The sequence below is a fragment of the Furipterus horrens genome, unplaced genomic scaffold (assembly GCF_987537825.1).
Source record: "Furipterus horrens unplaced genomic scaffold, mFurHor1.1.pri manual_scaffold_4, whole genome shotgun sequence".
NCBI classification, from domain to species: domain Eukaryota; kingdom Metazoa; phylum Chordata; class Mammalia; order Chiroptera; family Furipteridae; genus Furipterus; species Furipterus horrens.
In genome coordinates, this window is record NW_028327174.1 from 51,649,998 (window position 1) to 51,677,622 (window position 27,625).

The following is a 27,625-nucleotide window of genomic DNA, read 5'->3' on the forward strand; positions in this document are numbered from 1 at the left end:
TAATCCATACATAGAATACTTTATTTACCAGTCTGAAAATATGTTCTTTTGACTCCAAGTCTTTAAAAATGAGTGGTAAATCGAAGATTTGTTACCTATTCCCTGAGTATGTGTGGTTACGTTTGTGCCTCTATAGATGTTTTTGCTTGTTATAGTCACTTTAGCCCCAGTTTAATTAATGTCTTATTATTCTAACAATGCTAAAATCTGAATTAAATATTCCCCAAGCCTAACAATCTCTTCTTCCAAGCCTGCCTCCCTCCCTCCCCTCATTCTGCTCCTCAGCCTCCATTAATACTAGGTCTTTAGAGACCATCAGCACCCACACTTCTTGAGAATGTAGAAATGAATGTTGAATCTTAAGTCCCTCTGACTTATATACCCTCGAGCTGAGGAGTTTCTCTGGGAGGTGTGTGCGTGGGGAGGTCTTGGCAGTTCCTCTTCAGGGTTGTGCACTATGAATTGTAGATACCTGGAAAGTAAACATGATTGCATTAGATGCTCACCTGCCCTCCCACCAACCACTCAAAAAGCGTAAAAACTCAGCTTGCTTCTATCTAACTATATTTCATGTCATGCACTGTTGAGGGAAGTGAAATTGGCTGTTGGGATTATTGTTAAGACTTATTGCACATATTGTTCATCACATCCTTCACCATCTCTTTACGAGGATTCACAGGAGAGATTTCTCTTTCATCTTAGTATTGTTCTCTGTAGAAATGGCATCTTGGATGTTTAGAAAGTCTGGAACCAATTTTATGACCCATCCTTAGCAAGTTTATTTTATAGAAAGTATTTTTGTATTTGCCCAATTCATAGCTCCATTTTATGTCATGTCACTAACATACTTCTGAGTTATTTTGCTATATTATGTGTGTATTCAATATATGTATTTACCTTTTTGTATGCCTTCTGTATATCTTAACTCCTTTTTGAAGTAAGTTCAGATATAACTAAATAAGTACTTAGGAGATAGGGCTTTGGTGAGAGTTCAAGAGATTCAAGGCCAAGTACTGTATGGGGAAATGGGCACCAAAAAGAAAATCCCAGTTTACTCTTTGTTCCCCTGGCTCCCAGCTGCTTGGCTTTGCCCTAAGGATATTGTTCACTGCTGGGTTCCGCCTGACACCCACGGTGAAGATTCTAGTCTGTAGCCAAACTTCTGTTCACTCCCAATGACCAGTCTTACCATCCATCCTGGTCACTGTGTATCTGGCCTCCTTACCTCTTCTTGAGGCTCAGGTGCTGTGACACTGCTGTCTTCTGGAACCACAGAGACAGGAAGCTGGAGGCCGGGGCTCTACAAAAAGAAGAGCTCTGCCAGTGAGAGATGGCTCAACCTCCCCAGCCTCTCAGCTTAAAGGGTCTTCTGTGCTCATGCTACAGGGTCTCATAGACAAAGGGCAGATATACAATATTGTTTCACCATAGCCTGAAGGCATCAGGGAAGGCTTTCCTGTCATCCTCTTTCACAGGCCAAGAAACTAAGATTCAGAGGGTACAATGACTTGCTGGGACAGGTAACCAGGTCTTTGGGCTCCAGAGTTGCTTCCATGATCAGACATCATGTGATTTGTGTGACATGTATCTATATGTCTATCTATGTGTGAGTCTGTGAGGGCATAAATAGAGGTCTTAAGAACACTACTTTTAGACTAGCCCTCCTCAAGAATACTCTGCAGCTCTCACACTTAGATGATCCTAACCTACAGCAGTTGGGGGAGGCAAGTGGAATAACGGCTTCTTTAGGAAAAATTCTAGGTTCTGCGATAGGAACCAAAATGTGGAAAGCCTTGTCAATGAACTGCTAAGCCAGGGGAAGACCTTGGCACTCTACAGTTTAGAATGAATTTACTATTTAATTGAAGTTTAATTCATACACTATAAAATTCACCCTTTTAAAGTAGAACCAAATTCTATCAATGTGACAGCTGCTTAAAATTCTCCAATTTTTCCTTTAAGGAAATTTTCCTTCTTACTCCCTCCTCTGATTCCAGACCATGCATTACCTTAAAGGTAACACCACCTCCCAGAAAGTTACTGTTCTCTCTCAGGTAATCCAAATGCTAAGCAAGAACAAATTTTCTCACAGTGATCTTTTTATTTACCCATTTTATATGTGATATGTCCATAATTCTGCTTGAAAGTATGACTTATGATGCATCTGCAAAGAAAGTGAACGAATCTGGTAGGACAGGCTTCAGATGATTGAGGACACCGATAGTCTAGGATCTAAGATACTCTAGTTGCTTAATTCCATAGAAAAAATATGTTTCCTTAGCTAATGACCAGAGCAATCCCACAGAAGAGACTGGGAGTGAAAAACACTTTAAGTCTCAAATATAAGGAGGTAGCCTCAGGGGAAATGAGGTTGTGTCCTGTACCTCTTTCCAAAGGAGGGACAGTGTTACTGGCCTGTTCCTCAAAATAGTCAGACAGCATGTTGGCCCCCCATAATCTCCCCTTCAATGAGATTATGCCAAGAATAAAGAATTGTTTTATTATTCTCCAGAGCCAAACAGAAGCTCACTTTATTGCTGTTTCCATATTAAAATCATATTTTCCAAAGTCAAATTTAAATTAATTTTGGATTTTCCAGACTATTGAGTGTAGACACTCTTTTCAGTGTAGACATGTGAGAAGGGGTGATGCTTTCCTGAGACTCCCACCTCTTCCCAGTGCTTGCTCACTAGCCACATTCCCTGCATCTCCCTCAATCAGCAGGGTTACCTCACACTAGAAACCAGCCAAGGGAAAGTCTCAGATCCTGCTCTGTTAGGACCATCAGTACTTCATGTGAATCAAGTCTTAGAGCATAATGATGACTTAGATTTTAGTACCTCAGGGGAGTCAGCGGAGATAAGCTTACTGTTCTCTTCCTTGTCTTCCATCTTACTTGCCTCGTCAGACTCTGAAAAAACCTGTGGGTCAAAGAGGACAATGTAGAAGGAAGTTCTGCACCTTCATACCCTGGACGCCACCCTGGTATCCTCTATCAATGTTGACTCTTCTCAGATAGAAGAAGGCTCCCAAGGTGGTGGGTCAAACTTCAGTTAGGCATGGGCAGAAGTAGGGTGCTATGATCTGAGGTTACCAGAAATCTCATACTCCTAGGTAGCCATATGGCTCATGCCCTGGTTTCCTTTATTACCCTAAAGTCACCTTCTCTGCCATTCTGTTTAAAATTTCAATTCAGCCCCTACTCCCTGTGCCTTCCCCTACTTAATTTTTCTCTGTATCTCTTATCACCACTAATTGTAATTTTACTTATTCATTCTGTTTTGTTTCTCTTCTCCTCTCCCCAACAGGATGTCAGATGCAGGAAGGCAGAGAATTTTGTGTTTTGTTCACTGTAATACCTCACCTCCTAGAAAAGTGCCTGGTGTGTAGTAAGGGCTCAATAAGTAATTGTGGAATAAATGGATGAGTGAATCTTGGCACCATCTAGTCAGATGTCTGACCAAAATCGTCTCTACAATGACAGATGTTCACACATCTTAGCTTTTAAAATTAAGGAAGGAGAACTGTTTCTCAAGGTGGTCCATTCCATTTTGGTTTTTGTAAGCCCCTTATATTCCCTTTTCCGTATATTTAAAACATATTTTTCCATACCATTTTTAACAGAGCTAATTGCTAGAAGTTCCCCTTGTATTGATCAAAAATGTATTTAAAAAATTCTTTATACACAGGGCCTAGCTCTACCCTCAGGAATATCACAGAACAAGTGAAATCTCTCTATGATAGTCTTTCCATATAACGTAAATAGAATATTACTTCATTTTCAGATCCTTCACAGAACTGGTTGCTCTCCAGAGGGTCTGTGTCTCTATTTTAACATGATTCTTTTCTCATCCATATTCTCACCTTTCAAAAGACCATCTCTTTTGCTTTCCTTCCTCTGTGAGTTTCTTCTTCTAGGTCTTTCTTATTAAAAGAAAAAATACTTTGGCAATTTGCTAATGCCATTTTGGTTGAGGTCTATTTACTGTAGTCGCAAGCATGACGAACTGAATGAAACCCTTGTCCCCATCCCTTTTTAAAAAGGTAAAGCTCAGGATGATAATTTTAGATTCCTTATATAATGGAACTCCCAGAACTTGGAGAAAAAAAAAAATTAGTAGAAATCTTCTAATAATAATATTGGAGATAAGCCGTTTGCAGAAGTCAATTATCCTAAGAGTACAGTCACTAAATTAGTTGCTCTGAAGATGTGAAACAATCCCCAGAACCAAAAAACGGTGATCAAGAGTATCTCTGAGACTACAATATAATGACAAAGTCCAATTAACTGTCGGACAACCTGGCTATAGTAGAGATGATCTGCATGGAGGTTATAAAAGAGAATAGAGACTTAATCAGATGCGCTCTCACCTGAGGGATCACTGAGGTGGGGGAAGTACAAAGTTCTTCTGGGTTCAGAAGGTCGGTGTTTTCCTTTTCTCTGTCCTCAGAAGTTCTTGCTGGCTTCTCCGGTGGCTGTGGATCAAGAAAAACCTCCGAAGTGGCCCTAGGACTAGGACTTGAAGCCCCAGTCCCCAAGGAGGCCCTGGGACTGGTGGGTGAACCCTGTTCAGAGGCTGTAGGACTAGAGGGTATGTTCCCAGAGGAGGTCCTAGGGCTGGGAGTGGCTTTGGGTGGAGGAGGCCTATTAGGGGGTGCTGAGGTCCTCTGGATAGGGGCTCTCTTCTTCTCTTGTTCAGACCCTTCACTTGAGGTTCGGGTTCGGAAGACAACTTCTGGGAGAGATGAAGGCTGCTCTGAAGGGATCAGGGCTCTGCCTGAGGACGGAACCAGGGAGCCAGGGGGAACTTCCTCCTGGGACTCGCCACCCTCAGTGGCGGAAGAGGGCTGGGTCTGGGTGAGGCCATTGCAGGCTGGCTGAGGCTCTTCCTCTTCAGAGGAGTGTGCTCCAGCCTCTTTCTCCTCAGTTTCCTTGTCTTTTAAGGGCTCTTCTTTAACCTCAGAGCCGTCTTCTTCCTGGGCTGGATCAGATGCAAGCTCTTCTTCACTTGCTGAGATGGAGTCCTTCTCACTTGTCAAGGAAAGCACAGAGGGACTGGTAGGTGAGGTAAGAGGGCTGGAGGCTGTAGATGTTCGAACTGGGGAAGAGATGACTAAAGAGCGTCTGCTGCTGCTAAAAAATGAAGGACATTCAGATTCAGAAGAGCTAAAAACTGTAAGTTTTACTGAGTATTTTTAAAATACTCTCATAGAATGATGCCTGCCATAGAATAGTAAAACGGGATAAAGTAATTAAAATGATACTAGAAAGTTTGTATAATTGCAGTAATGCTTAGATTATAAAATAAAGTGAAAAAAGACTATATCACAATCACAATTATGTAAAAATATGTAGAGACTGGAAAGTAACAGCAACATACTAACAAAATTATTTCCTCTGGGGAAAATATTCATGGGTGATAACACAACTGATCTTTATGGACTGTGCATCTGCAAATTCACCAACTCCCTAAAATTTACTTGTAACCCAAAATCAATACTTGTGATGCTTTCACAGTCATTCACAGACATGTGCAAGTTGTGAAAAATCAGTGCCTGACAGCATGTTCTCAGCTGAGGTCTAATAAGGAAATCTGCTTTTTTATTTCAGCTCTCACACTGTGAACATGTCCTCTTGCCATGTTTTTTATATTGCTGTACTTTTTGTTAGTGCTTTTGGTGTTCAAAATGGCCTCCAAGTGTAGTGCTTCAGTGCTATGAGCAACAAGAGTGTGATGTGCCTTAGAGAGAAAATATGCATTATATAAGTTTTAGTCAGGCATAAGATACATAGTGCTCTTGGCTGTGAGTTCAATATTAATGAAAGAGTCTCTAAACAGAAATATACAGAACACAAGTTTATATACTGATCAGCTGATGAAAATGTTGGGACCAAGGGCTCACAGAAACCTAACCCTTTGTTTCCCCCAGGAGCAATGGTTCAGTATTCACTAATTCAGTGTTGGAGTTGACTTTATAGACCATAGCTACCATGAATAACAAAAACTAACTGTAACATTTATCAAGTATGCTGGATACTGTGCCAAATGCTTCTACAGCCAATATCAGCTTAATGCCCTGCCTCCGCAAGTGCCTCCTATGAACTATCCACCAACTGATTAAACAACCTCAAAATATTTGCTTGATGGGTACCAACTATGTGTTGTGTCCTGGGGCACAGGAATGGGAGATGCGGATAGGGAGAGAAAGAGGTAGAAAAAAGTTCCTTCTAAGGGAGTTTCTGATATGAAATAAGCTGAGTGATATAAGGTTCTTTCTGGCACTAGAATTCTAGAGGTCAATAGGTTTAGAAGGCCCAGGACACAGCAAGAAAACACCAGATTTCCCTACATGTTTCTGAGACATCTTGGTGTAAGTAATGGTAAGTTTCAGATGAATGGACAATTAGAACTATGGCTTTCAATATTGAGAAGAGGAGAGTTTTTGGAGCAAAGTAGGAAGTCTACTTTGGCTCTTTAGTGATTCTTTTTAATAGTCTGTAACTAATTGCTAAATGTGTAGTAGGAGCAACAGATGTGAGCCCCATTCTTCCTTCCAGTTCCAACCTCAATTTCATCACGTCCTTAAAGCCTTCCCAGGCCATCCGTACACTGGCAATTACTTTCCTTTCTGGAATGCCTACCAGTCTCATTAGGCTCTTTGGTCTCATTAGGCACTTTGTATGCTCAGTTTATATTGTTCCTTGTCTCCTTATGCACATTTTCTGTCTTTCAAGTTTTTGTAATCACTTCAGGGAAAGGACAAATCTCCTGTCTTTGGTTCCCTAATTCTCGGCATAAAATCTTGCATGTAGAAGACACTTAATAAAACTTCCTGAATAAAGGCTTCAGAATAAGAAAGTGAACACATGCTGAGGGACCAGTGAACTGCTTACACTTACCAGTGTAAAGAATGTATGAGGGCAAGAGACACAACACACACACACACACACACACACACAGAAAAGAAAAAAGGTGGAAAATCACCACATAACAGATTGACAAATGATTTTTGTAATGCATATCATTAGAGAATATCTAGAATATACAAAAAACCCCAAAACTTCATATAAGTAAATTTTTTAAAGCATAAACAATCCAAATTAAAAAAGTGAAAAAAGGATAAACAAGAGTCACAGAACAGGAGTCCTAAATGGCTAATAACAAGAAAAGATATTAAAGCAATTGTGGAGATGTGAATTAAAACTGTGAAAAATCCCATTTTATACCCATTAGCTTGAAAATTAAGAAGTGTGACAATGTGACAGGTAGCAAGAACATGGAGCAATGGAGACTTTTATTCACTGTTGGTGGGTTGTAAATGGAAACAATCACTTTGAAGAGCAATTTGGCAATGGCAATATCTAGTAAGGCTGAAGAAACCCAAATGCAGACTCTGTGACTCAGTAATGCCACTCCCTGTACACACCCTAAAGAAACTCTTCATAATAACAAGGAGAAAGGTAAAATGTGTTCAATATAACATTATTTCTAATAGCAAAAACTGGAAAACAATCCAAATGTCCATTAGCAGGAGGACAGGCATACATAGCTGCATGGAAAGAAAACATCAGAGCAAGCAACACAAAGCAACAAGACTAAATAAATCTCATAAACAATACTAAGAGAACAAAAGAAGTTGCAAAAAAATATGTACAGTATAATTCTATTTATATAAAGTTTAAAAACATGTAAAACAATGTTTTCTATGTATATATTTGTATATAATAAAAGTAAAAAGACATGCACATGCATGGGGATAATAAATACTAAATTTAAGATAGTGATTACCTTTAGTAGAAAGTGAGTGGGGATGGGATACTAGGAGCTTCAATTATACATACATATAAAAAAGTTATTTTCTTAAATTTGGTGGTAGGTATATGGCTATTGTATTATTCTTTTTATCTTTAGTTATAGCTGAAATATCTCAAAAAAGGTAAAAGAAATTATAAAGAGGCATAATAACAAACAATATTAAGCATATAAACACTAAGGAAAGGCCAGGATTTGGGATTGGAGATCAGAGTGTTGAATATGTTCACACACAGAACAAGCGAAACAGGAAAGAGTCAGAAGTTGCTCACCTTGAGAGTCCCTTCACCACAAAGACTTTGTCGGAATGCTGCTTCTCCAGTTTGCTCATCACCTCGTAGAGATTGTGGTTCAGCTAGAGCCAGCAAGAGAGAAGGGAATGCTTGGTCAGATGGAACCTGAAACTGGCTTATCCCTTCTCTATTCTTTCAGACAGCTCACCAAATAAACCCCCCCCCATCCTTAAATATAAAATTCCTCTTCATCTCTTTTGCACCAAGGGTCCAGGGTCCTGTCCCGCCACCCCTTCTTCCTTGAGTTCCTTCTTAAATTCTGCCTCTTCCATCAGATTGGCAGCTTTCTTAAGGTTGGGTCCTTGATGTCTGATGTTTGATTTGAGGTTCTAGATCCTCTCAGGTGATCCCAGGAATGAAAACTTACTGTAATACTAGATAGGCAAATCATAGTTAGGCCAAAGTAACTGTGGAGAGAAACATGTATGGCTGTGGATATATTAATAATGGCCAAGAGTCTTAGAATCCCAGGACTAGAAAAGACCCCATGAGGTCATATTCTGTGGCTGCCTGTCATTGAATAGGGGTGGCCCTATTCAAGACCAGCTACTGAGAAACTGACTTGTGCTTAAACACTGCCCTCTCTGCTCCAAAGCAACCAAAGATAGAGATCTCACAATTTAGTTCCCCATTTCAGCCATTCCCTCCATTGGCCTAATCTCCTTTATTCATCTGAAGTTCAAGTTCGGATGCTATCATTCAGTTGTTAACAATGATGGAAAGGGCCCTCTGATGTGTACATTCACACCTTATTATGGTCAACACAGTTAAGTATTATTATTTCATCATGAGAAAAAGGTAAAAATCTGTAGTGCTGATACGGACAGTTAATGAGATTATGTAAATTAGGACTACTTTCATATTTACTACAAAACCCCACTGAGTTGTCTAAATTGACCAGCTGTGTCTTACCTTGCTCATTTCCCTGTAGAAGACATCCTTCAGGTTGGAAATGTTTTGAAAGATGGTCACATAACAGCCAATACGACTATCAGAAGGCAAAACAACAAAATATGGGTAAGGGTTGGTAAAGGAAGCCTTTGTTTGAAAACACAAGGTAGGGTGCTTTAGCCAAAGCCGGCCACCACCAAGGCTCCTCAGAGAAAAGCACCCCACGTCATAAGACTCAGGATGTTCTGGGATCTGGATTCATCTGAGCCAGCACAGGAGCCCACATGACTCTCAGGAGTGAGAAGGCCAGAGGAGACATTATCAGCCCAGGATGACACCAAAGTACAATCTAACAGATCTCTAGCTGCATGAAGTTATTTGATTCAGGCTCTTTAGATAGTGCTCTGAAAAATTCTTAAAGTGCTATATAAATATAAGACCATACCAAAAAAAAAAAAAAAAAAAAAAAAAAGGAAAAATATATACAAATTAAAAAAAATAAGTCCATACAATTATAATTATTACAATAAAGTAATTATTCTTTCTCATTATGCAATACTGGACTTCTATGAAGCTATATGTAATTAATGGGATTCTACTGGAAATAAACTGGGAAAGTTTACATTTCAAGAAACAATTAAATTTCAATTCTATTTAAATTGAGTCATATCTTTTAGAATACATGTAGAAAGGTTCCATAATATGTAGAGTAATATTAAGTGAAAATATGAAATATGCTGGCTATATCTCTATTAAAGCATATCTTGTAGAGTGAAAAGAAAATAGTAATAGAATTTCTGCTCAGATTCCTCTTCCAATGTAAAAAATTTACATCTAAAACACTTTTATCTACTGTAAAGCAAAGACATCTTCATTCATGGAAATAATTATCCCATGATTTATCTATGTAAATCTGGATGGTCACAAACCAAGCTTACTTAAAACAATACATCCTTGTGGCATGAAACCAGATACTCTAAGTATGCATGATGACAGCAATTTACTTGCCAAAATATCTCCTATCCAAGCATCCTGTTTTTAAACCCGGAAAAGCTGGTAGGGCAAGGATGGTTATCTCTGTATTGCAGATGAAGAAACCAGGGTCTAGAGAGATATGCTGGCTTGCCTAACATTACACAGCAAGTTAGTAGCTGAGCTGAGGCTACATCACTTGTAGACCAGGGTGCTTTTTTTCATGAGGTGACATGTTTGGGCTGCCAGGCTGCCTGGGCCTCCACTGGCCCAGGAGTCCAGCACTTTTCTAAATCTCAATCATTACCTATTATAAAGAATGGGTAGCTCCTCTAGTAGTTCCTGGTTCAGATCTTCAAACACAAGCTGGGCTTTGTTGAACTCTTCCTCTGCCTACATGGTAAAAGAGACAGGACAATTCCTCTCAATCCTGAACTGCAGGATATAAGCTGCTTCTTTTATCCTCTGCATTTTTTCAGGGACTAGGCTTACTTGAAACCATGGCTCTCCCTCCCCAGACCCATAACCGCCCCAGGCTTTAGTTTCTGGCTGTCCTTAGAGCATGAGTGTCTGAGGAAACAGGATTTCCTTCAGCACACTGGATGATGAATTTATCATTTCCTAAACCTAGTGTGGTCCAGCCTCCTGCCACTATTATGGGGAGAGAGGGCAGGAAGGGTTGGCAGGCCTTTATTATTATTTTTTTACCTTGGCGATCTTGGCCTCATCTTTCTTCTTGGCATTCTGCACTGCCTCCAGGTGGTGTCGGGCACTGTCATAGTCCACGAGTTTCCGACCCCGCTTGGCAATTCTTTCCTAACCCAGAGTCATGAGAAAGGGCCCTGACACTCCTCAGTGGCCAAGAGGTAGGTAATAGAGTAGCAAACAGAGAGGCAAGATTCCTGGGTCCTATTATCAAATTTCATGTTCTAACAGGGTTTTGTGCCCAAGGGATCTCCCTCACTATCTGGAAAGAATGGAAATTCTCAGGGAGAGCTTGAGTAAGGGGCAATTTGACAAAGCACTTGGAAGCTTGCCATTAAATATTAGTATTTCCTATGAATTCACTATAACCTATTTCATCCTCCAGGATAAATGGTCTTGAGAATACTATGAAACTGAACGGCAGGAGTTTTGGGTCTTACTCCTAACACTGCCATTTATTAGCCTTGGGACCTAGGGCAAGGTCCATTTCTTTTGAAGCCTCAGTAGCTTCATCTGCCTTTTGGTGTTATTTTAAAAATCAAATGCTGAATATAAAGTGCTTTGAAAATCCTAAAGCACAATAAAAATATTATGAGTACTGAAAGTCTGCTCAATCTCATCCAAACTATAAATTATACCATGGAAAAGTAAGCTATGTTACTGACACCTGTCTCATTCTTGCAATCACTGCATTTGAAAGGACCTTGGCAATTATCAGGTCAAACTTCCTATGCAATACATGAATCTTCTCTATAACAGCCAAGATAAGAAGCAGTTTGAGCCCTGGCTGGTGTGGCTCAGGTGGTTGGAGTGCAGTTCTGCAGACCAAAAAGTTGTGGATTTGATTCCTGGTCAGGGCACATACTCAGGTAGGGGGTTCAATCCCCGGTCGGGGTCCATACCAGAAGGCAACCAATCAATGTTTTTCTCTCTCTCGAATCAATAAGCATATTTTTAAAAAAGTAGTTTGACTTTTGTTTGAACACAGAATAGAGAATGCACTGTCTCACGGTAGATTTCATTTTGCAAAAGTTTTAACTATTAGAAAGTTAAGGCACCTTCTCACTTCTTCCTATTAATCTAGAATCAGTGCCTGAAAGACTCAGTGTTTAATAAATATGAAATGAATGAATTATAATTCTGCTTTCTGGAACTGTTTAGAACAGCTTTAGTTCCTCTTTAACGTAACAGACTTTCAAGTATTTGAAATAACTCTTACAACTCCTTCCGCGGCTCTACAATAATCCCCTTTTAGTCTCATCAGCTGTTTCGCACAACTAAAAGGGATGCTCTGACTTGGATCTAAATTAAAACGAGCCCAAATGTAGTTCACTGAAATCTAAGACTAAACATAACCTCCACACTACTTCTAACCCCTCACCCTAACCTCTTTTTTGACCCTTCTCCTAACCTACCCAACTTCATTCCTAAGCATGGGCTCTAACTCTGTAAGTTTAACCCAATATGGTCTAACTTATATGGGCCACTCATAACCCATCTTCAATTCTGTAAATTGGGGGGGGGGGGTACCTTTATCTCTCCAAACTGGGCTACGTAGTTTTCCATGGTCCTTAAAGCCTGGTCAGCTAGTTTCTCTTCATAATCTTCCCAGAGGAGATCATTATTCTGTGGGACAGAGGCCAAGGGGAGTGGTGAGGGCCCCATTTCCCAACAACTGCACACCAGGGAAATACCCCAAGTCTTCCTGCAACAGCTTCCTTTTTTGAGCACCGGAAGAATCAGATGACAAAACAGGCCTTCCCCAAGGAACTGCCCTATAAATGATAGTACATACATTCAGGAATTAAGAATAGGAAAAGATGGTCAGAGTCTTGGACTCTAGTGCTCGAAGTATAGGGAAATTTGGAAGTAAATAACTGCATGAGTTAGTTTTCAAAAACAACCAATCAGGTTTTAGGTAGCTAAAACTTCCATAAGGTTTTAAAAAGGGGAAGAGGGTAGAAAATGGAGGAGTCCACAGATGAAGGGAAGCTTGTTTTTACTGTCATAGTTGCAGCATTTTCCTTTCACCTGTGACTGAGGACACACAAATGAACAATGTTAGCTGGCTGCTTTGTTTTCCTATTTGCGTGGATGGAGAAGCTAAGGTGATGTGGAAATGCTGGCAGGAGTGAGTTGTGAAGAGCTGTAAGGCCAAGAACACTCTTACCCCTACGATGGCCTTCAGCTCCTCATGACCGTCCCACTCACTGCTGTAGATCTCCTGCAGGGTTTCTGACACTCTCTTTGAACTTTCATGCATCACTAAAAGGAGAGAACTCCATAAAGTTTTCCAAAAAGCAGTCTGTTATAATCATATGGGCGACAAGCAAACAAGTGGGTCCAACTCAGGACAAACTCAGAAGGTCTGGGTTATCGGTGAGGGAAGCTGGATGGGGCTGGGATAGGAAAAGTTACTCCTCCTTGGCCCACAAAGTTCCAGGAGTCAGGGGCAGGAATGTGATAAAAACTCTAAGTATGGCTGATTTTTTCCCCTCATCCCCAGACCTCCCGCAATTGCATAAACACCCTCTGGATTTTCTCCTGGGCTGCAACACCTACCTTTGACTGAACTAAGGAAGTTCTTCAGGTCCTTGTGTAGCTTGAAGCCCTCTGCCTGAAAGGGGAAATGCCTTTGGTGACTAAAGAGAGGTATTTGGAAAGATGCTCCAGAGGTCAAAGTATAAAAGTAGCTTAAAAGCAGAAATCAACTTAGGATTTTCTTCAAACATTTGCAAATGTTCCAAATTAGCCTTTACTGTCTTTACTAAAAAGTTGTAGGTTGTCTCTTTTGTGCAGTTTTAAGTTGGGAGGTTGCTCCCATTGCATTGGCATGTTGTCTTCCCTGTTTTTTTTCCTTCCAGTGAACCAGTGTTGTTTAAAGCCCCTCTCTCTTTCAGTCTCTTTCCTCTGTGTGAACTCCAGCTTCTAGGAGTTGGATGAGAAGAAAGTTTGAGACTGGACCGAGAGGGCGGCCAACTATAAGCACCAGGCCCGCGGGTCCGAACAGTGATCCTCCTACCCGTTCCAGTGATGAAGTATTTGAGCTAAGATGCATTATGCAATGCATCACAAAATACTTGTGAACGTGTTCATTTGTTTTATATGCTTGTGTTCATTACTAGACAGGGTATTGGGCATATCAAAAGTATAAAAAATTACAAGAGAAAACCCGAAAATTTAGTAAATTCTATCCAATGACTTAAATTAAAATTTTATTTGTGGGAATCTTTTGAGAGAAAGATCATTATTACTTAATTTTAGCAGCAGAAAATCTAGGTCTACTCAGTCAAATACAGAAAATTGGACTACATAGTTCATCTTTCTTCTTGCCTCCAGAGCTCTCCTCTAAACCAGTCCAAACTTTTGGCCATACATCAGGTTAAAAGCCCTTTTCTAGGGACTGAATTCTGGGGCTCAAGGGACACGAAGACAAAGATAACCTCAAGTTAGTCTAAGGCACTGTCAGAGAGGGGAAGAACTGCAGCTGTGTAGTGTGTCATGAGAATCAAGACAGCATCAGAGAAGTGACCAAGGAAGAGTCAGAGGCTACAGAGGTTAGAAGGCAGGAAGAATTGGTAAAAGTCACTGGACTTGGTAACTGGAGGTCACTATTGACCATGAGAAAGTGCCTTCAATAGCAGGGTAGAGAAAAATTCAATTAAAAAAATTTCAGAAACACTCAGCATTCACCAGAAAGGGTGTCTTACTTCCTCCTTGCTTTTTCATTAACAGAAAAAAAGTTTAAATAGTCTAAAATGCTAAATGTACATATTTTTTAAACATGGCTATGGTAGGTAGGTATAAGTTTGAGAGTTTTGAAAATGTTATAATCAAGGTTTTAAGAGTTTTGAAAGAGTTTTAGGGATTATAGAAATTAACAAGGATTTCAATTTCTTTTCTGAAAGAAAACAACTCAGACCCAACTTTTTACTTCACCATGAAGATTTGGCACCAAAAATACATATTTGAAAAACAAAAGCTGTTAAACTGTCTTACATAATTTCTACAAATATAATCCTTAATTTTTTATTCCATTAGATACTACATGGCCTGAAAAACCAGATTAGTAATCAAGGCTACCATGTATGATTGTGCAGGTTGCATGTACACTGTTCAAAACTAGGGGGTACTACTTATACCATGGTCCATAAAATGTGACTGCCTTTTGCCCTCCATTGCATTTCACAAAAGTCTAAATCTACTTCTGTGTTTTAGAATCAAGACTCCTGGTCCAAGTTCTTCCTTTATGCTCTTGCTCTTCTTCCCTTTGAGGAGATGAAGTGGTGGTAGGGGGACGTGGGGTGGCGGAACAGCTCTGGGTATCATTTTATTTCTCTGACCTGTCTGTCTTCCCTGAAATGCCTCCAGGATGAATCACCCCAGAACATTTCTTCTTTACTGAGAGACGTGACTGCCAGTCTTAGGTGTCCACTTTGGGAGTCAAACATTTGTCTTTGCCACCAACTAGCAAGTTATTCCATTCATTTGGCATTAGTTTCCTTATCTATAACTGCCGGGTAGGGTGATTTCTAACTCTAAATCTTTGTGTCACTTCTGCAATCTGAAGCCTTGTCAAATTCTTAGCAGCACTATTAAAAGAGTCTGAGTTAGTCTCTCCCATACTAACAGTCTCAGCCCTCAGTTAGTGAACCACTCAGTCTGGAAGATTCTCCTAAGCACTCAGGTAGATAAATAGAGCTTTGTCTGAAAAGACTCGGGTAGTGAGGATGAAGAAGGTTCTTGTCCGTGTTTCCCTACTTGCTGGAAAAAAATGGACTCAGAGAAACCCAAACATTCAGCAAAACAAGTAAAGAGCATGAGCAGTCTTGAGCAAGTTCTAGAAGTGTTTGATCTAAGGAAGGTCCAGAAGGGAAAGATCAAGCTAGATTGTGAGATGTGATTTTAAAGGCAATGATTTGGAAGCAGCTATCACTATCAGAAATAAGAGACTAAAATGTTGCTTGAAAAAAAGAATTCTTCCGATATAATAGGTTTTGGAGAGAGGGAAAGAGGGATGCAAGTAGAGCTCTCAAAGAAAAATTAACTATGGAAATTTGATTAGGAACATAGGCAGGTGCAAGGCCTTGATATCAGGATGGGAAGTTTGGGAGTGAAATTTATTAACAAAAAGTTTACCTACAAGTTGATTGTGGGTAAGAAACAGAACACATGATCAAATGGTTCCATTTCTGGAATACCTAAATTTCAATCTCTGGCTTTGTCCTTTTTCCTCCTATTTGTTTGTCTTAGCCAGCCCTGCTCTAGCCTCAGACCTCACTATATTATCTATCACTGTCATTCTTCTAAAACTGTGAGAGCCTTGAGGGCAGGTACGTTGTCTTATTCATGCTGAGGTCCCAGCATCTAACACAGTGCCCGCAAGCAGCAGGCACTTACAAAATGTTTGTTAAATGAACTTTCCAAGTATGTTCAAACACGAGTTGCTATAGATGTACCATTCTCTCAGGAGCAGTTTTTCCTTGTTTCTAATCTAACTTCGTCTCATTTCTCAAATATATTTCCTCCCATCAAGTGACATTTGGTTGGGGCTCGCACAGGGAATTCTGTGGGAATTGTCCCATCTGATCCTCCTTTTCTCCTTGACGACCCCATCTCTTACCCTTTCTACCCACACATCTGCCACTGTAGAGCGATCCTGTAAGGCACAAAGGGAAAGAAAGGACTAGGGGACAGAATGGGCCAAGACCTGGAAACTTTCAAAGTGGGTGTGAGCTTACTGACTCCTGTTCTTTTTATGCTGGAGTTGGAGGCAGAACAGTAACTAGAGTTGCAAAGAGGCCCAGGGAGGTCTTCCCTTGAGGAACAGGAAAAAAAGGACAGGGTTTAAGTTTAAATCCTAGCTCTGCAACTCTTATGCTATGTTACTTTGATGAAAGAGTTTCCCTCTCAATCAGATCCTGTTTCCCCTCAAAGAAGTTAAGAGTGGAACAGTGGTTGCCAAATGCTGTTCTCAGACTAGCTGCTACATCATAATTACCTAGAAAGCTGAATGTAAAACAAAGATGCCCTAGTTAATCATCACCTATGGCTGTTAATATCACACTAAAAAGGAGACGACCAGACATTACGTGCCTCCGGATGGAAGAATAGAACACCCATAATAATAAGTATTCTTGCCACCAAAAGAAACAAACAAAAAATCTGAATCTCATCAAGGCTCTAAATCTAACTATTAATTTTCAGAAAATACAAGAGAAAAGAGAATATGTTAAATAATACTATGGAGATTCAATGAGCAAAGAGACTGCATGAAACTGCAGGAAAATAACCTAGTATCAACAAATAAACTACAAAAAGAAAGGATTGGAAACCTACAGATTAAGACAACCTTAACTCTAAGAAATTTAAACGTGTCAACCAGTTGCTGAAATAAATAAACTGTAAAAAAAAAAAAATGACACAGGGGAGTGTGAACATTGACTGGATATTTTATGATGTTAAGAAATTATTGCTGCCCTGGCTGGTGTGGCTCAGTGGATTGAGTGCCAGCCTGCAAACCGAAAGGCTGCCAGTTCAATTCCTGGTCAGGGCACATGCTTGCGTTGTGACCCAGTTCCCGAGTTGGGTGTGGGTTAAAGGTAACCAACTGATGTATCTCTCACACTTTGATGTTTATCTCCCTCTCTTTCTCCTCCCATCACTTCTCTCTAAAAATAAATAAATAAAATCTAAAAGAAAAGAAATTATTGTTAATGATTTTAGATATTACTAAAACATATGTTTTAGTGGGATATTTAACATGAAATATCTGAAAAGATATTTGCATTATTCTGTTTAGTGAAAAAGGTAAGTTATAAAACCATATGAATGGTATAATTTCACTTGTAAACTTTATTTATAGTGAATATATTTAGAGATAATACACATACATAGCAAAGTAAGTATAAGGATATAAAATAGTGGTTGTAGCATGGGAGGGCATAAAATTGTTTTTTTAATTAATTTTTTTCTTGATGTACTTTCTGATTTGTTATGAGTAAATGTTTTATAGAAAAATATTTTTAGGTGCAATAATGGTTTTGTGATTATATTTTAAGAGTCTTTATCTTTAGAAATTGATAATGAAATTTTTATAGATAAAATGACATGATACTTAGAATTTGCTTCATAATAATCAAGGATGAGGGAAGTGGGTGGAGAAAAAGAAGGAACAAGACTCCTAGGAATTGATTAATTATCAAAGCTGAATGATGGGTACATATGGATTTGTTATAAAAGTTTTTCAATCTGTGTATATATTATATTTTCCATTAAAGCAAGCTTAAAAGTACAGATTCCCAAGGCCCTCCTACCAATGACCTTGCATTTAAAAATATTTCCAAATGATTCTAATACAGTCTACAACTGAGTTAGGTAATAGCTAATATCCTTTTAATATAATTCTAAAGAATTATTTTGTACATAATTCAACTAACTGATGTATGATAAAGATTTTGGTTATTTTTTGTCCCTGGTTCTTGGGAAGCCCGCCCCAAATATTTGTGATTTCCCAAGGGATAGGAATCTCTTTGTTATTCATGGTGGGTCCCTCAGACTGTACCTCAGGATGATGGCAGGTCAGGCTGGAAAGATGTGTACCATGGGATTAAAGGGTTAGGACTCTGAGACAGGTGTTATCAGCTCAATCTCCAGGGAACGGGAGGGGAGCCAGAGATTATGTTCAATCACTTGGCCAAAGATTCACTATGCAATGAAAGCACAATAAAAATTCTAGACACCTGAAGCTTGGGTGAGTTTTCTTGGTTGGTTATACTAGATCAATGTGCTGAGAGGGTGACCTGCCTTGAGGACACAGAAGCTTCACATGCGGGACCCTCTCAGACTTCACCATATAGGTCTTCATTTGGCTGGTCTTGACTTGTATCCTTTATAATAGAACTGCAGTTGTAACAGGACCCTTTCTAGGGTTATGTGAGTCATTTTAGCAAATTATGGAAGCTGAGCAGCTAGCAGCTACTCCCAAATTTATAGCCAGTTTGTCAGAAATGCAGGTGGCCTGGGAACTCTGGAGTTGGGGCCTGGGATCTGAAGTAAGGCAGTGCAGTAGGGGACTATGCCCTTAATCTGTGAAATTTGACCTGTGACTAGTCAGTGTCAGGATTGCAATGCAACTGGATATTCATTTCAGTTAACAACTCCCTTTTTTTATATAGCAGGAATCAATCTCCAAGACTGTTAAAAGAATTTAATGAGATGTATGTAAAGTACTGAGCATGATGCCTGGCACATGGAGATGGAAATTCAAATATCCTATGGAAGTTAAACCTCTGTTATCCACTCCTTAATGTAAGTTCTCCACATAAAATCACTCATCATACCCATTGAAAACAGAAGAAACAGTGAGAAGAGGAGGTGTTGGTAAGAATGACAGTGAAAGGAGGGAGGTATTATTTTAGAATAAAGGGTTTAGGTGGGGTAGGCAGATGAAATGGACAAAGAGGCCACAAGGCAAACATGGGGCTACTGAGACAAGAAGAGCCCTAGGGTGGGAGAGAGGCACTCTGGGAAGTGAAGAAGGTGACAGGGGCTCATTTTGATGTTGTCTAAGGCCTGATGACGACACTGTACCCTAGGGGAACCACTAAGAGGAAAGAACGCTTGTCTGCCCACCCCAGAAGCCAGGGTCAGCAGGAACAGGGAAGATAAGTCTCTCTGGTTCCAGAGGAAGGATGAGCAGCAGGGCACGCGGTGGCCCCTACCCTGAGGGAAGATGGGTTAGTAGGAAGGAATGCTTGCTGGTTTGAAGAATGTGCTGGTCCTCTGTTACTCAGCCCTCATGTCTTCTTTCTCCCCCCAAGCTTCTCTTCCTCACCCTCCAGATTACCTGCTGATGGTAAAAGTTGTTGGCACTTTGTTCAAACCGTTCATCTTTGGTTTCCACAGTTTTCCCCAACTTCTGCAGAACCTGGGGATATAAGTCAGAAAGATCCATAAGTTTCTATGCAGTCACGTCTCTCTTATCTGTTGGCTTCATATGACCGTGGTTTCTCTCTGAGTTTCAGATGCAACTAAAGGGCCACTGTACTCATTTCAGCCCAACAGAATTAGATATATAACACATTGCTGAATAAACAATCATGTTTTGTGGCTCTTTTCAAATTGGATACCCATGGGGTAGGCAGCAGTGTGCTAGAGTATATAAAGCCCAGAATAAATAAAGTATGTTCTTGGAGTGACATTGTCATTTACAGTGTTTTTTTGAGGGATTTGGGGAGAGTATTAAAGTAAGGATTAATAGGAAGAAAGTAAAATGTGCATGGCTTTTAAAGATATAACATGAGCCTTAAAGTCACTTTTCACATGGCTGCAGGTTCCTCTAGATAGATGAAGTTAGAGAGGTGGGTAGGAGACTCTTCTTTTATGAGGGCTATTGGGGAAAACTTTAAGAAGCCCTGATAAAATGCACTTAAAATTCAGCTAAAAACTTAATGCTATCCATGTCTATTTCCTTTCCACTGGCAATCCAAGAGTTAACTGTTATACCGGTCTCAGTGCTAATGTAAAGGAGATGGAAATGAAAAAGGGAACATTCACCTATAAACAAATAAGAAAGTCCTGCCTCTTCTGTCTGTAACCCATTTTGGAAGGAGGCACCACCATCCCCCAGGTTCACGTTGGAATCTCAGGAGTTTCCTTCCCTCAACTCCTTCTTTCTCACCTCCTTCACTGAATCCCTCACCATGTCCATCTATGAAAATCACCCCATGCTTTCTAGTCTCATTGCCATAGCTTCAGCCCAGGCCCTGACTATTTCTCACCTGGTTGGCTGCAACAGGCCTATCATGCTGCTGCTTAAAACCTTCTAATGACTCTCCATTTACCTTCTCAACAAATTTTTATCAAATACCCATTATGTGTCTTAAGTTATAGTTCAAGCTTTAGTATGCATACAGGTCTCAGTGATATGACCACTCATTTAGCCTCAGCTCTCATAGTTCCCCCTTCATATAGGTCTCCCGCTATCCCAACACTTTGTTTCCTGAATAAACCATACTTCTGCTTGTTGTAGATGCTGTTCCCTCTTTCTGGAATGCTCTTCCCCACCTTGGCTGTCAGGTCAATATCTAAAAAAAACCCAATTCATAACCTATATCCTTTGTGACACTTAACCACACCTACTTCACCTTATTAATCAAGCTAATCACTTCCTTCTAAGTACTTACAACTTCTGTACCTTATAGGCACTTCTGTTAACTGTTTTATTATTTGTATTTGTCTGTCTATGTTGTAAACTCCATAAGGATTTGAGTACTTGCCTTCCTCATCTAGATTCCTCAGTATCCAGCAAATGGATACTTAATACTTTTAACAGGAAGGGAGAGTAAGACTGATACAGGAGAGGAACAATGAGCTGGGTCTGGAATTAAAATTTTCCTAGAACAGAGTATAAAGGGTGATGTGGAAAGAAGTTTCTAGGCAAAGACAACATCAGCAAAGTCACAGGATATGCAAATTTATGGCAGCTTCATGAGACAGTTCAGCATGGCTGGTTTAGGGTGTGCTGTGGGGAACGTGTGTAAGGAAGCTAGAGAGGAAGACTGGGCTTTAAATCACATGCAACACTGCCCAGGTCTTGGGAGTGAGAAAGACTCCATTCTTAACCCTGGGGTTGGTAGCTCTCACTTCTGGAGCTCTCTCCATAATGGTTAAAATCAAGGAATCTGGAGTCAGACAGACAGATATATGTATGTCCCCACCTTGGCCTTTCCACTTACTGGCTATAAGCCTTTGGGCAAATCACTTCAACTCTTGAGCCTCAGTTTACAGAACCTCCTTTCCCCCATTAAGATAATAGTATTTCCTGGGGTTGTTGGTAGAATTGAATGATATTATGCATATAAATTGCTTTCACAGTGCTGCCCTAAGGTGAGTACTCAATACAAATTCACTATTACTATGTCTATTTCCACTCCCACCCTGGCTGGTTTGGCTCAGTGGATTGAGCGTTGGCCTGCGAGCTAAGTGTCGCTGGTTCGATCTTCCAGTCAGGGCACATCAGAGAAGGAAAACTCTGACTCCAAAAAACCTCCGCTGCCTTGCGGCATACCTCTTCAGGGGAAAGGCTAAGGGAGTAAACCCCGACAGAAAATCTGGAGCCGGAGTCCCTAAGGCGGTTTGACGTTGTAGTCAACACCGGCAACTCCTGCGGCGCACCTGAAGCCAAGCTGTATTGACTCCGTCTTTCCCTTGGACCCTTCAGCTGCGAAGAGAGGGTGGGTCTGCTGCATGGGCAACAGCAGACCCTCCATATCACCCTGCCCAGGCTCTGTAGCTTCAGCTTCACTGGAGAGGACACTCCAGCGTCATCGCAAGATGTCGATTCAACACGGGAGGAGACAGATACTGTGTCACTCCCGAGTCGGACTGCACAACCATTCTCGGCAGTGCAGATAGACTCTTAAGAAGCTACACCATCGTCTCTCGAGACGGACGGCTGCCGACGACGACGACGACGATTTCCACTCCCTCTCTTATAAATGCCTGTCTTTGTTTCCTTTTCAGTTTGACCATATGTGTTTGTCTGTATCTCTAACTTCACTTTACTTAACACCCAGCCCTGGGTGTGCAGAGTTGGCCAGCTTCCTTGGCTCCACCTTCTCCCCTGCAACAAAGCACTGTTTTCTACCAAGAAAGTTGCAAAACCACCTTGTTTAGAGGTTAACACAGCTCTTCCTTCCTTCCTGCTAACCCTCCCTTCCTTTGCTTGGGGCGTGGTTCTTAGGTGGAGCGGGCTGAAAGGACAGATAAGTCAACTGAGAGAGTCAATGTGGCACCCTCCAAAGAGGACCTATATTCCCAATGCCCAAAGGGCTCAAGGCAAAAAAGAGTTGGAAGGTGTGGGAGTGTGTGTGCTGAGCAAACACAACCACCTTCAATTCTGAAACTGAAAAGATGAGTATTATCACCCTGAAATCATAACCCAGTGCCCCGGGCACAAAGTTATTTGTTGCCATAGCAACAGGGCCAGGTGTCATGTGCCACACGTACACTATGTTGTAGATGTTCTTTCTTAACTAGAGTTCCTTGAGAGAAGAGGAGGTACAGATGCTCCACAGGTATTTGTTGAAAAAATTAATAAATTCTACCTTTGGATCACTTCCTACTGAAGGCCCACCTAATGCCGATCCCTGAAGTCCTGCGCTGAGAATTCTGCCCAAATATGCCTGGTTTAGCAGCTTGGAAATTAGAATACAGATATTTAGGGAGAAAGAGCAGGAACAAAAGACAATGTAAATGTGGCAAAATATTAACACTTTTAGTGAAATAGGTAAAGAATGTGCCAGTGTTCATTGATTTATTTTAACTTCTGTGTAAAGTGTGAAGGTAAAATTAAAAAAAAAAAAAAGTCACTGCAGACATGTTTGGTGGATATAATTCCTCACCATGACCCTTCCCCATAATCATTTATTACATCTTAGTTAATTCTTTCAATTGCAGTAATTTGAATAGGGTCTGCACAGTAGATATGAAATTTTGTTAAAAATTTTTTCTTAGGTGTGATAATGATACTGTAGTTATGTAAGGAATCCTTATTTTCAGGATATATGCTATAGTAGGCTCTCCTTAATACGGCCATAATATACTTTCCAGCCTTTTCTCCACCACTCCTTGCCTAAAAGGATTTCCAGACACCCAGCCTTGCTCATGCTGGCTGGAATGCTCTCACACACCTTGCCTGAGAAACTACTATGGCCTCCACTACAAAACCTCCCTTAATTCTCCTTAACTTTTCTGTCTTCTGAATTCCCACAGAGGTACAGCTCTCTCAGGTCCCTTATTGTACCTTTTTTTTTATTTTTTAAAGATTTTATATATTTTTAGAGATAGGGGAAGGGAGGGAGAAAGAGAGGGAGTGGAACATCTAGGTGAGATGTGAGACAGAAACATAGATGGGTCGCCTCTCACCTCTCATATGCTCCCTGACAGGGGGCAACCAGGACCATACCTGTCCAGGACCATATGTGCCCAGACAGGGAACTAAAGCCACAACCCAGGCATACGCCCCAACCAGTAACTGAACCAGCAACCTTTTGTTTTGTGGGACAACGCCCACCCAACTGAACCACACAGGGTCAGGGTGTTTTGCTTTGTTTGTAAACTAGATTGCAAGCTTTTGGCAGGCAAAAATGCCTCTTATTCCTCTCTAAATTCCTTTCCGGGTCCAGCCCAAGACCCAGGACCAGAGTTTTTCTCTAAATTTTGTTGACTGAATCATCTGGGATACAAGTTGAGTAAAAGTCAACAGACGGAAAGACCAACAAAGGAGTGGTAAAAAAATGCCCTTTCTTGGGGGATTAGAAATCTGAAAGGTTTGCCACAGAGATATATCACAAACAGTTGGTGAAAATGTGAAGATGTATCAAATTGTAAAAACACAATAAAGCCAGTCTGAATTGTCTCATGTGGAGTCTGGGTGGGAACTGGAAAATAAAACAAGAATGCTTTATCTTCATTGTGTTTAACAGTCACCAGACCTTCACTCCTAGCTTTTCAGAGGCAGCGGCCTGAGCAAAATGTGCCCACTCCCAGCTCTGCTTCTGAGAAAAGATCAGAAAGAAGTCTGCAGGCACAGATTTCACAGTGGTTTATCAGGAACCCTTTAAAGAAAGCAGCTTGAGTTTGGCATCCAAAGGCAAGACACCTGGGTTCCAGTGATAGTTCTGCCACATGCCAATCTCTTTTAAGCCTTGTTTCCTCATTTCTAAAATTGGGATACTAATAACATATTTAAGGGTTGAAAAGACGAAGTGAGATCATATCATGAGTATACTGGCTCCATAAAGGGAAAGATCATGTCTTTAGTGGGTGCTTGATATGTGACACATTTGACTATTTGATATGTTAGTTATTACATACTGCTCAGAAGATTACACCCAACTGCTTATAGACAAATTGGAAAGTTTCCCAGGGAGTCCTTTCTTTTGACTGTAACTTTTGCCGTCTTTATCTTGCCTTCAATGACTCCTCATTCAACAATAAAAAAATAAAAATAGCTTTCCAAGATTCAAGGACTCTGGCAGCCTGAGCTGAGCTCCTCCCCACATTGCAGGCCATTCCCACTCCATCCATGCAGCATCCACTATCTTCAGGGTGCCAGCTCAACTTCTGCCTGCCTTTGTGCCTAAGTCTGGGTTCAGAATATCTTCTTGTTTTCTGCAGCAACCTGGGAATTCCCCAGGGTCGATTTGAGTTTGTTCCTCACTCTGCCTTCTCAGGGTTCCGATCAGGAAAAACAGGGTAGCTGGTTCTCCCTTTGGGAAGTGTTTGACTCTGGTTCAGTGAGCCCCCTCCCCTTCTCACTTTGGCATTCTTACCATGTTGAGTTTCCAAATCACTGAACACCAACTCTCTCACTTTACAAATGTAGAATCTGAGGCCAAGAGCAGGGACATTATTTACCTAAGGCTTAGGAGTCCATGCTTAAAAAAGGAGAGAAAACCCAAAGCAAGGGCATAGTGTTCATGATAGGCTGGATGAGGACAGAAGGTGAAGGAGTGAGGTAAAATCAATTTGTGTCTTTTAAAAATAATTATTATCCATGAGTTTTTGCCTTTTGGGTTTTTTGTTTTTCCAACCCATAGTGCAGCTAGCTTTCCCCTCTTTCCTAGTACCTCTGGTTTCCCCACACTGCTTCTAACTAGACCTTCACATAGACTCTGATCTCTATGTATCAAATCTGTAACAAGACAGCCTTTTGAGAGGCTGAAACAATGATCAAGTTGGGTAAGGTGAAGTAACAAAGTTAAGCCACACAAAACCTTTCCCTTTTCCTCTACTTTCAAATAACCCAGCTTCCTTTTTTCTTTTTATCCCCTCTCAGTTTTGTAGTGAGCCTCTTAAAGATAAGGACTATATCTACATTCCATCAATTCTCTGTTGATAATCCCATGTAGGAGAGCTGGTTGTCTTTAACCTTTCCAGGACCCAAGCCAGTGAGTGCTCTTTAAGAAGATGATACAAATATTTCAATTCTTAAGCATGTGGTATTCATCCAAATGCTTCTAAGACCATGAACCCTTAGAAAACCACAGTTCTACGTCAGGTCCTTCTTTTCTTTCTCTCTCCCTTTTCTTCTGGCTTATTCATTTTCCCATACCATCTCATCTACCAGAGTGTTGCCAGGGGAAGAACACAAGTTGACATTAGAAGCAAAGAAAATACTCTGCGTGGGTAGAAACAAGAATGCCATTAACTGTGTAGAGAAGTGTCCACATAATCTACATAGGTAGGCAAGTTACAGATGGACAGCCTACCTAAGTGCTAGTGCTAGAATAGGACCGAGAGCTAACCAAGGGCACAATCTAAACAGAGAAGCACCTTCATCACCCTGGGACAGTCCTCTCCAGGGTCAGAGGGACAGGACGGTCGTCGGCAGCCGTCCGTCTCGAGAGACGATGGTGTAGCTTCTTAAGTGTCTATCTGCACCGCCGAGAATGGCTGTGCAGTCCAACTCGGGAGTGACACGGTATCTGTCTCCTCCCATGTTGAATCGACATCTTGTGATGACGCTGGAGTGTCCTCTCCAGTGAAGCTGAAGCTACAGAGCCTGGGCAGGGTGATATGGAGGGTCTGCTGTTGCCCATGCAGCAGACCCCCCCTCTCTTCGCAGCTGAAGGGTCCAAGGGAAAGACGGAGTCAATACAGCTTGGCTTCAGGTGCGCCGCAGGAGTTGCCGGTGTTGACTACAACGTCAAGCCGCCTTAGGGACTCCGGCTCTGGATTTTCTGTCGGGGTTTACTCCCTTAGCCTTTCCCCTGAAGAGGTATGAAGAGGTATGCCGCAAGGCAGCGGAGGTTTTTTGGAGTCAGAGTTTTCCTTCTCTGATGTGCCCTGACTGGAAGATCGAACCAGCGACACTTAGCTCGCAGGCCGACGCTCAATCCACTGAGCCAAACCAGCCAAGGGCCAGGACGGTAAAGGTAACATATAAGCTACTCTTGCATCAGCTTTAAACAACACCCCAAGGCCAGGCAGGGTTAAGGAATGACTCTAGCCTTTGAATTCCCAGTCCAGGCCAACTGGTGACACTCACCGGCAGCAGAGCTGCTCATCTCTGTCTTATGACTTCGGGGGAATTACCTCCTTTCAACCCTCAGTGTCGTCATCTGTAAAATACCATCCTTGCTGGGTTGTTAGGACAAAAACTGTTACACAGCAATCGCTAATGTTAGTTCCTTCCCTTCATCTTTTCTGGGCAGGCGGAGCGTTAAGACCCTGAGAGAGACTAGTGTCTCCTCAGCTTCCCTCACCCTTCCCCAAGATTGGGTGATATTCTCCCTCTCTCTCTCTCAACTCTGCCTGTTTTCACGGACCATTCCCGACTCCCATTTCCTGGAGGAAGCCAGACACCCTTCTCCTTAGCCTAGGCCTCCAGAGCCCCTCACCACCCTCTACACCACTCTCGCCACATCCAGCCTCGGCAGGAAATGAGGCCTGCGCTTACCTTCTCCTGGGCCCTACTGAACTTCTTCTGCATCTGCTTGGCAAAGAGGCCAGCGGCACCCCCAGCCTTGCCCTCAGCCATCCTGTCGGTTCCCTGGGGGCGCCGGCCCTAGCTGGAGTCCTGTGGTTTTCTGGAGGCTGCTGAGGAGGAAGTGCGGTTCCCAGCATGCCTTGCGTCATGGTGGGCGGGCCTCCGGCTTCCCCACCGCGCTGCCCCTGCAAGACTGGGCATGTTGCCCTGTGGCTGCCTCAGGACCATCCCAAGGTCTCCTATAAACCCCGTTGGGCGAGCCCAGGCCCCTACAGTGGCAACCCTGAGACCCACCGCAAGGTTCACGTGGGTACTCCAGCCCAACAGGCATTGACCCCTGCAGCCCTCCTCGTGGCCCATCAAGGTCCAGCTCGGGGTGCAGCCCTCAGGGCAGACGCCAGGGCTGTTCTGAGGAGGCCGGAAACTTGGGCCTGCCCTCAGGCGGCGCTTGC

At 41.6% G+C, this 27,625-nt stretch overlaps 1 protein-coding gene across 5 annotated transcripts; it reads right to left on the reverse strand.

Annotated features, from left to right (window-relative positions):
• On the reverse strand, positions 1 to 27,280 carry BIN2 (bridging integrator 2). Of its 5 annotated transcripts, none has more exons than XM_090273184.1 (13): positions 27,144 to 27,280; positions 19,524 to 19,604; positions 13,238 to 13,292; positions 12,846 to 12,940; positions 12,206 to 12,301; positions 10,679 to 10,786; positions 10,278 to 10,363; positions 9,020 to 9,095; positions 8,087 to 8,169; positions 4,372 to 5,131; positions 2,841 to 2,921; positions 1,226 to 1,300; positions 1 to 472 (listed from the first exon to the last, which is right to left on the reverse strand). In XM_090273184.1, exons 1-13 carry the CDS (start codon positions 27,222 to 27,224, stop codon positions 443 to 445), a joined length of 1,707 nt encoding a protein of 568 aa, XP_090129310.1. In that variant the 5' UTR covers positions 27,225 to 27,280; the 3' UTR covers positions 1 to 442. The 5 variants fall into 5 exon arrangements, with proteins under 5 accessions (XP_090129310.1, XP_090129309.1, XP_090129311.1 ...); XM_090273183.1 differs by having other exon boundaries at positions 4,372 to 5,134; XM_090273185.1 differs by having other exon boundaries at positions 1,190 to 1,300; positions 4,372 to 5,134.
• Between the last annotated feature and the right edge of the window lie 345 nt (positions 27,281 to 27,625).

Excerpts from the sequence above, each read along its gene's own strand:
- BIN2 (XM_090273183.1), bottom strand. The coding sequence starts at position 27,224 with ATGGCTGAGGGCAAGGCTGGGGGTGCCGCTGGCCTCTTTGCCAAGCAG. Across the intron at positions 19,605-27,143 it reads TCAGTAGGGCCCAGGAGAAG|GTTCTGCAGAAGTTGGGGAA; the intron begins GTAAGCGCAGGC and ends TTATATCCCCAG. Across the intron at positions 13,293-19,523 it reads ACAACTTTTACCATCAGCAG|GCAGAGGGCTTCAAGCTACA; the intron begins GTAATCTGGAGG and ends TTCCCCTTTCAG.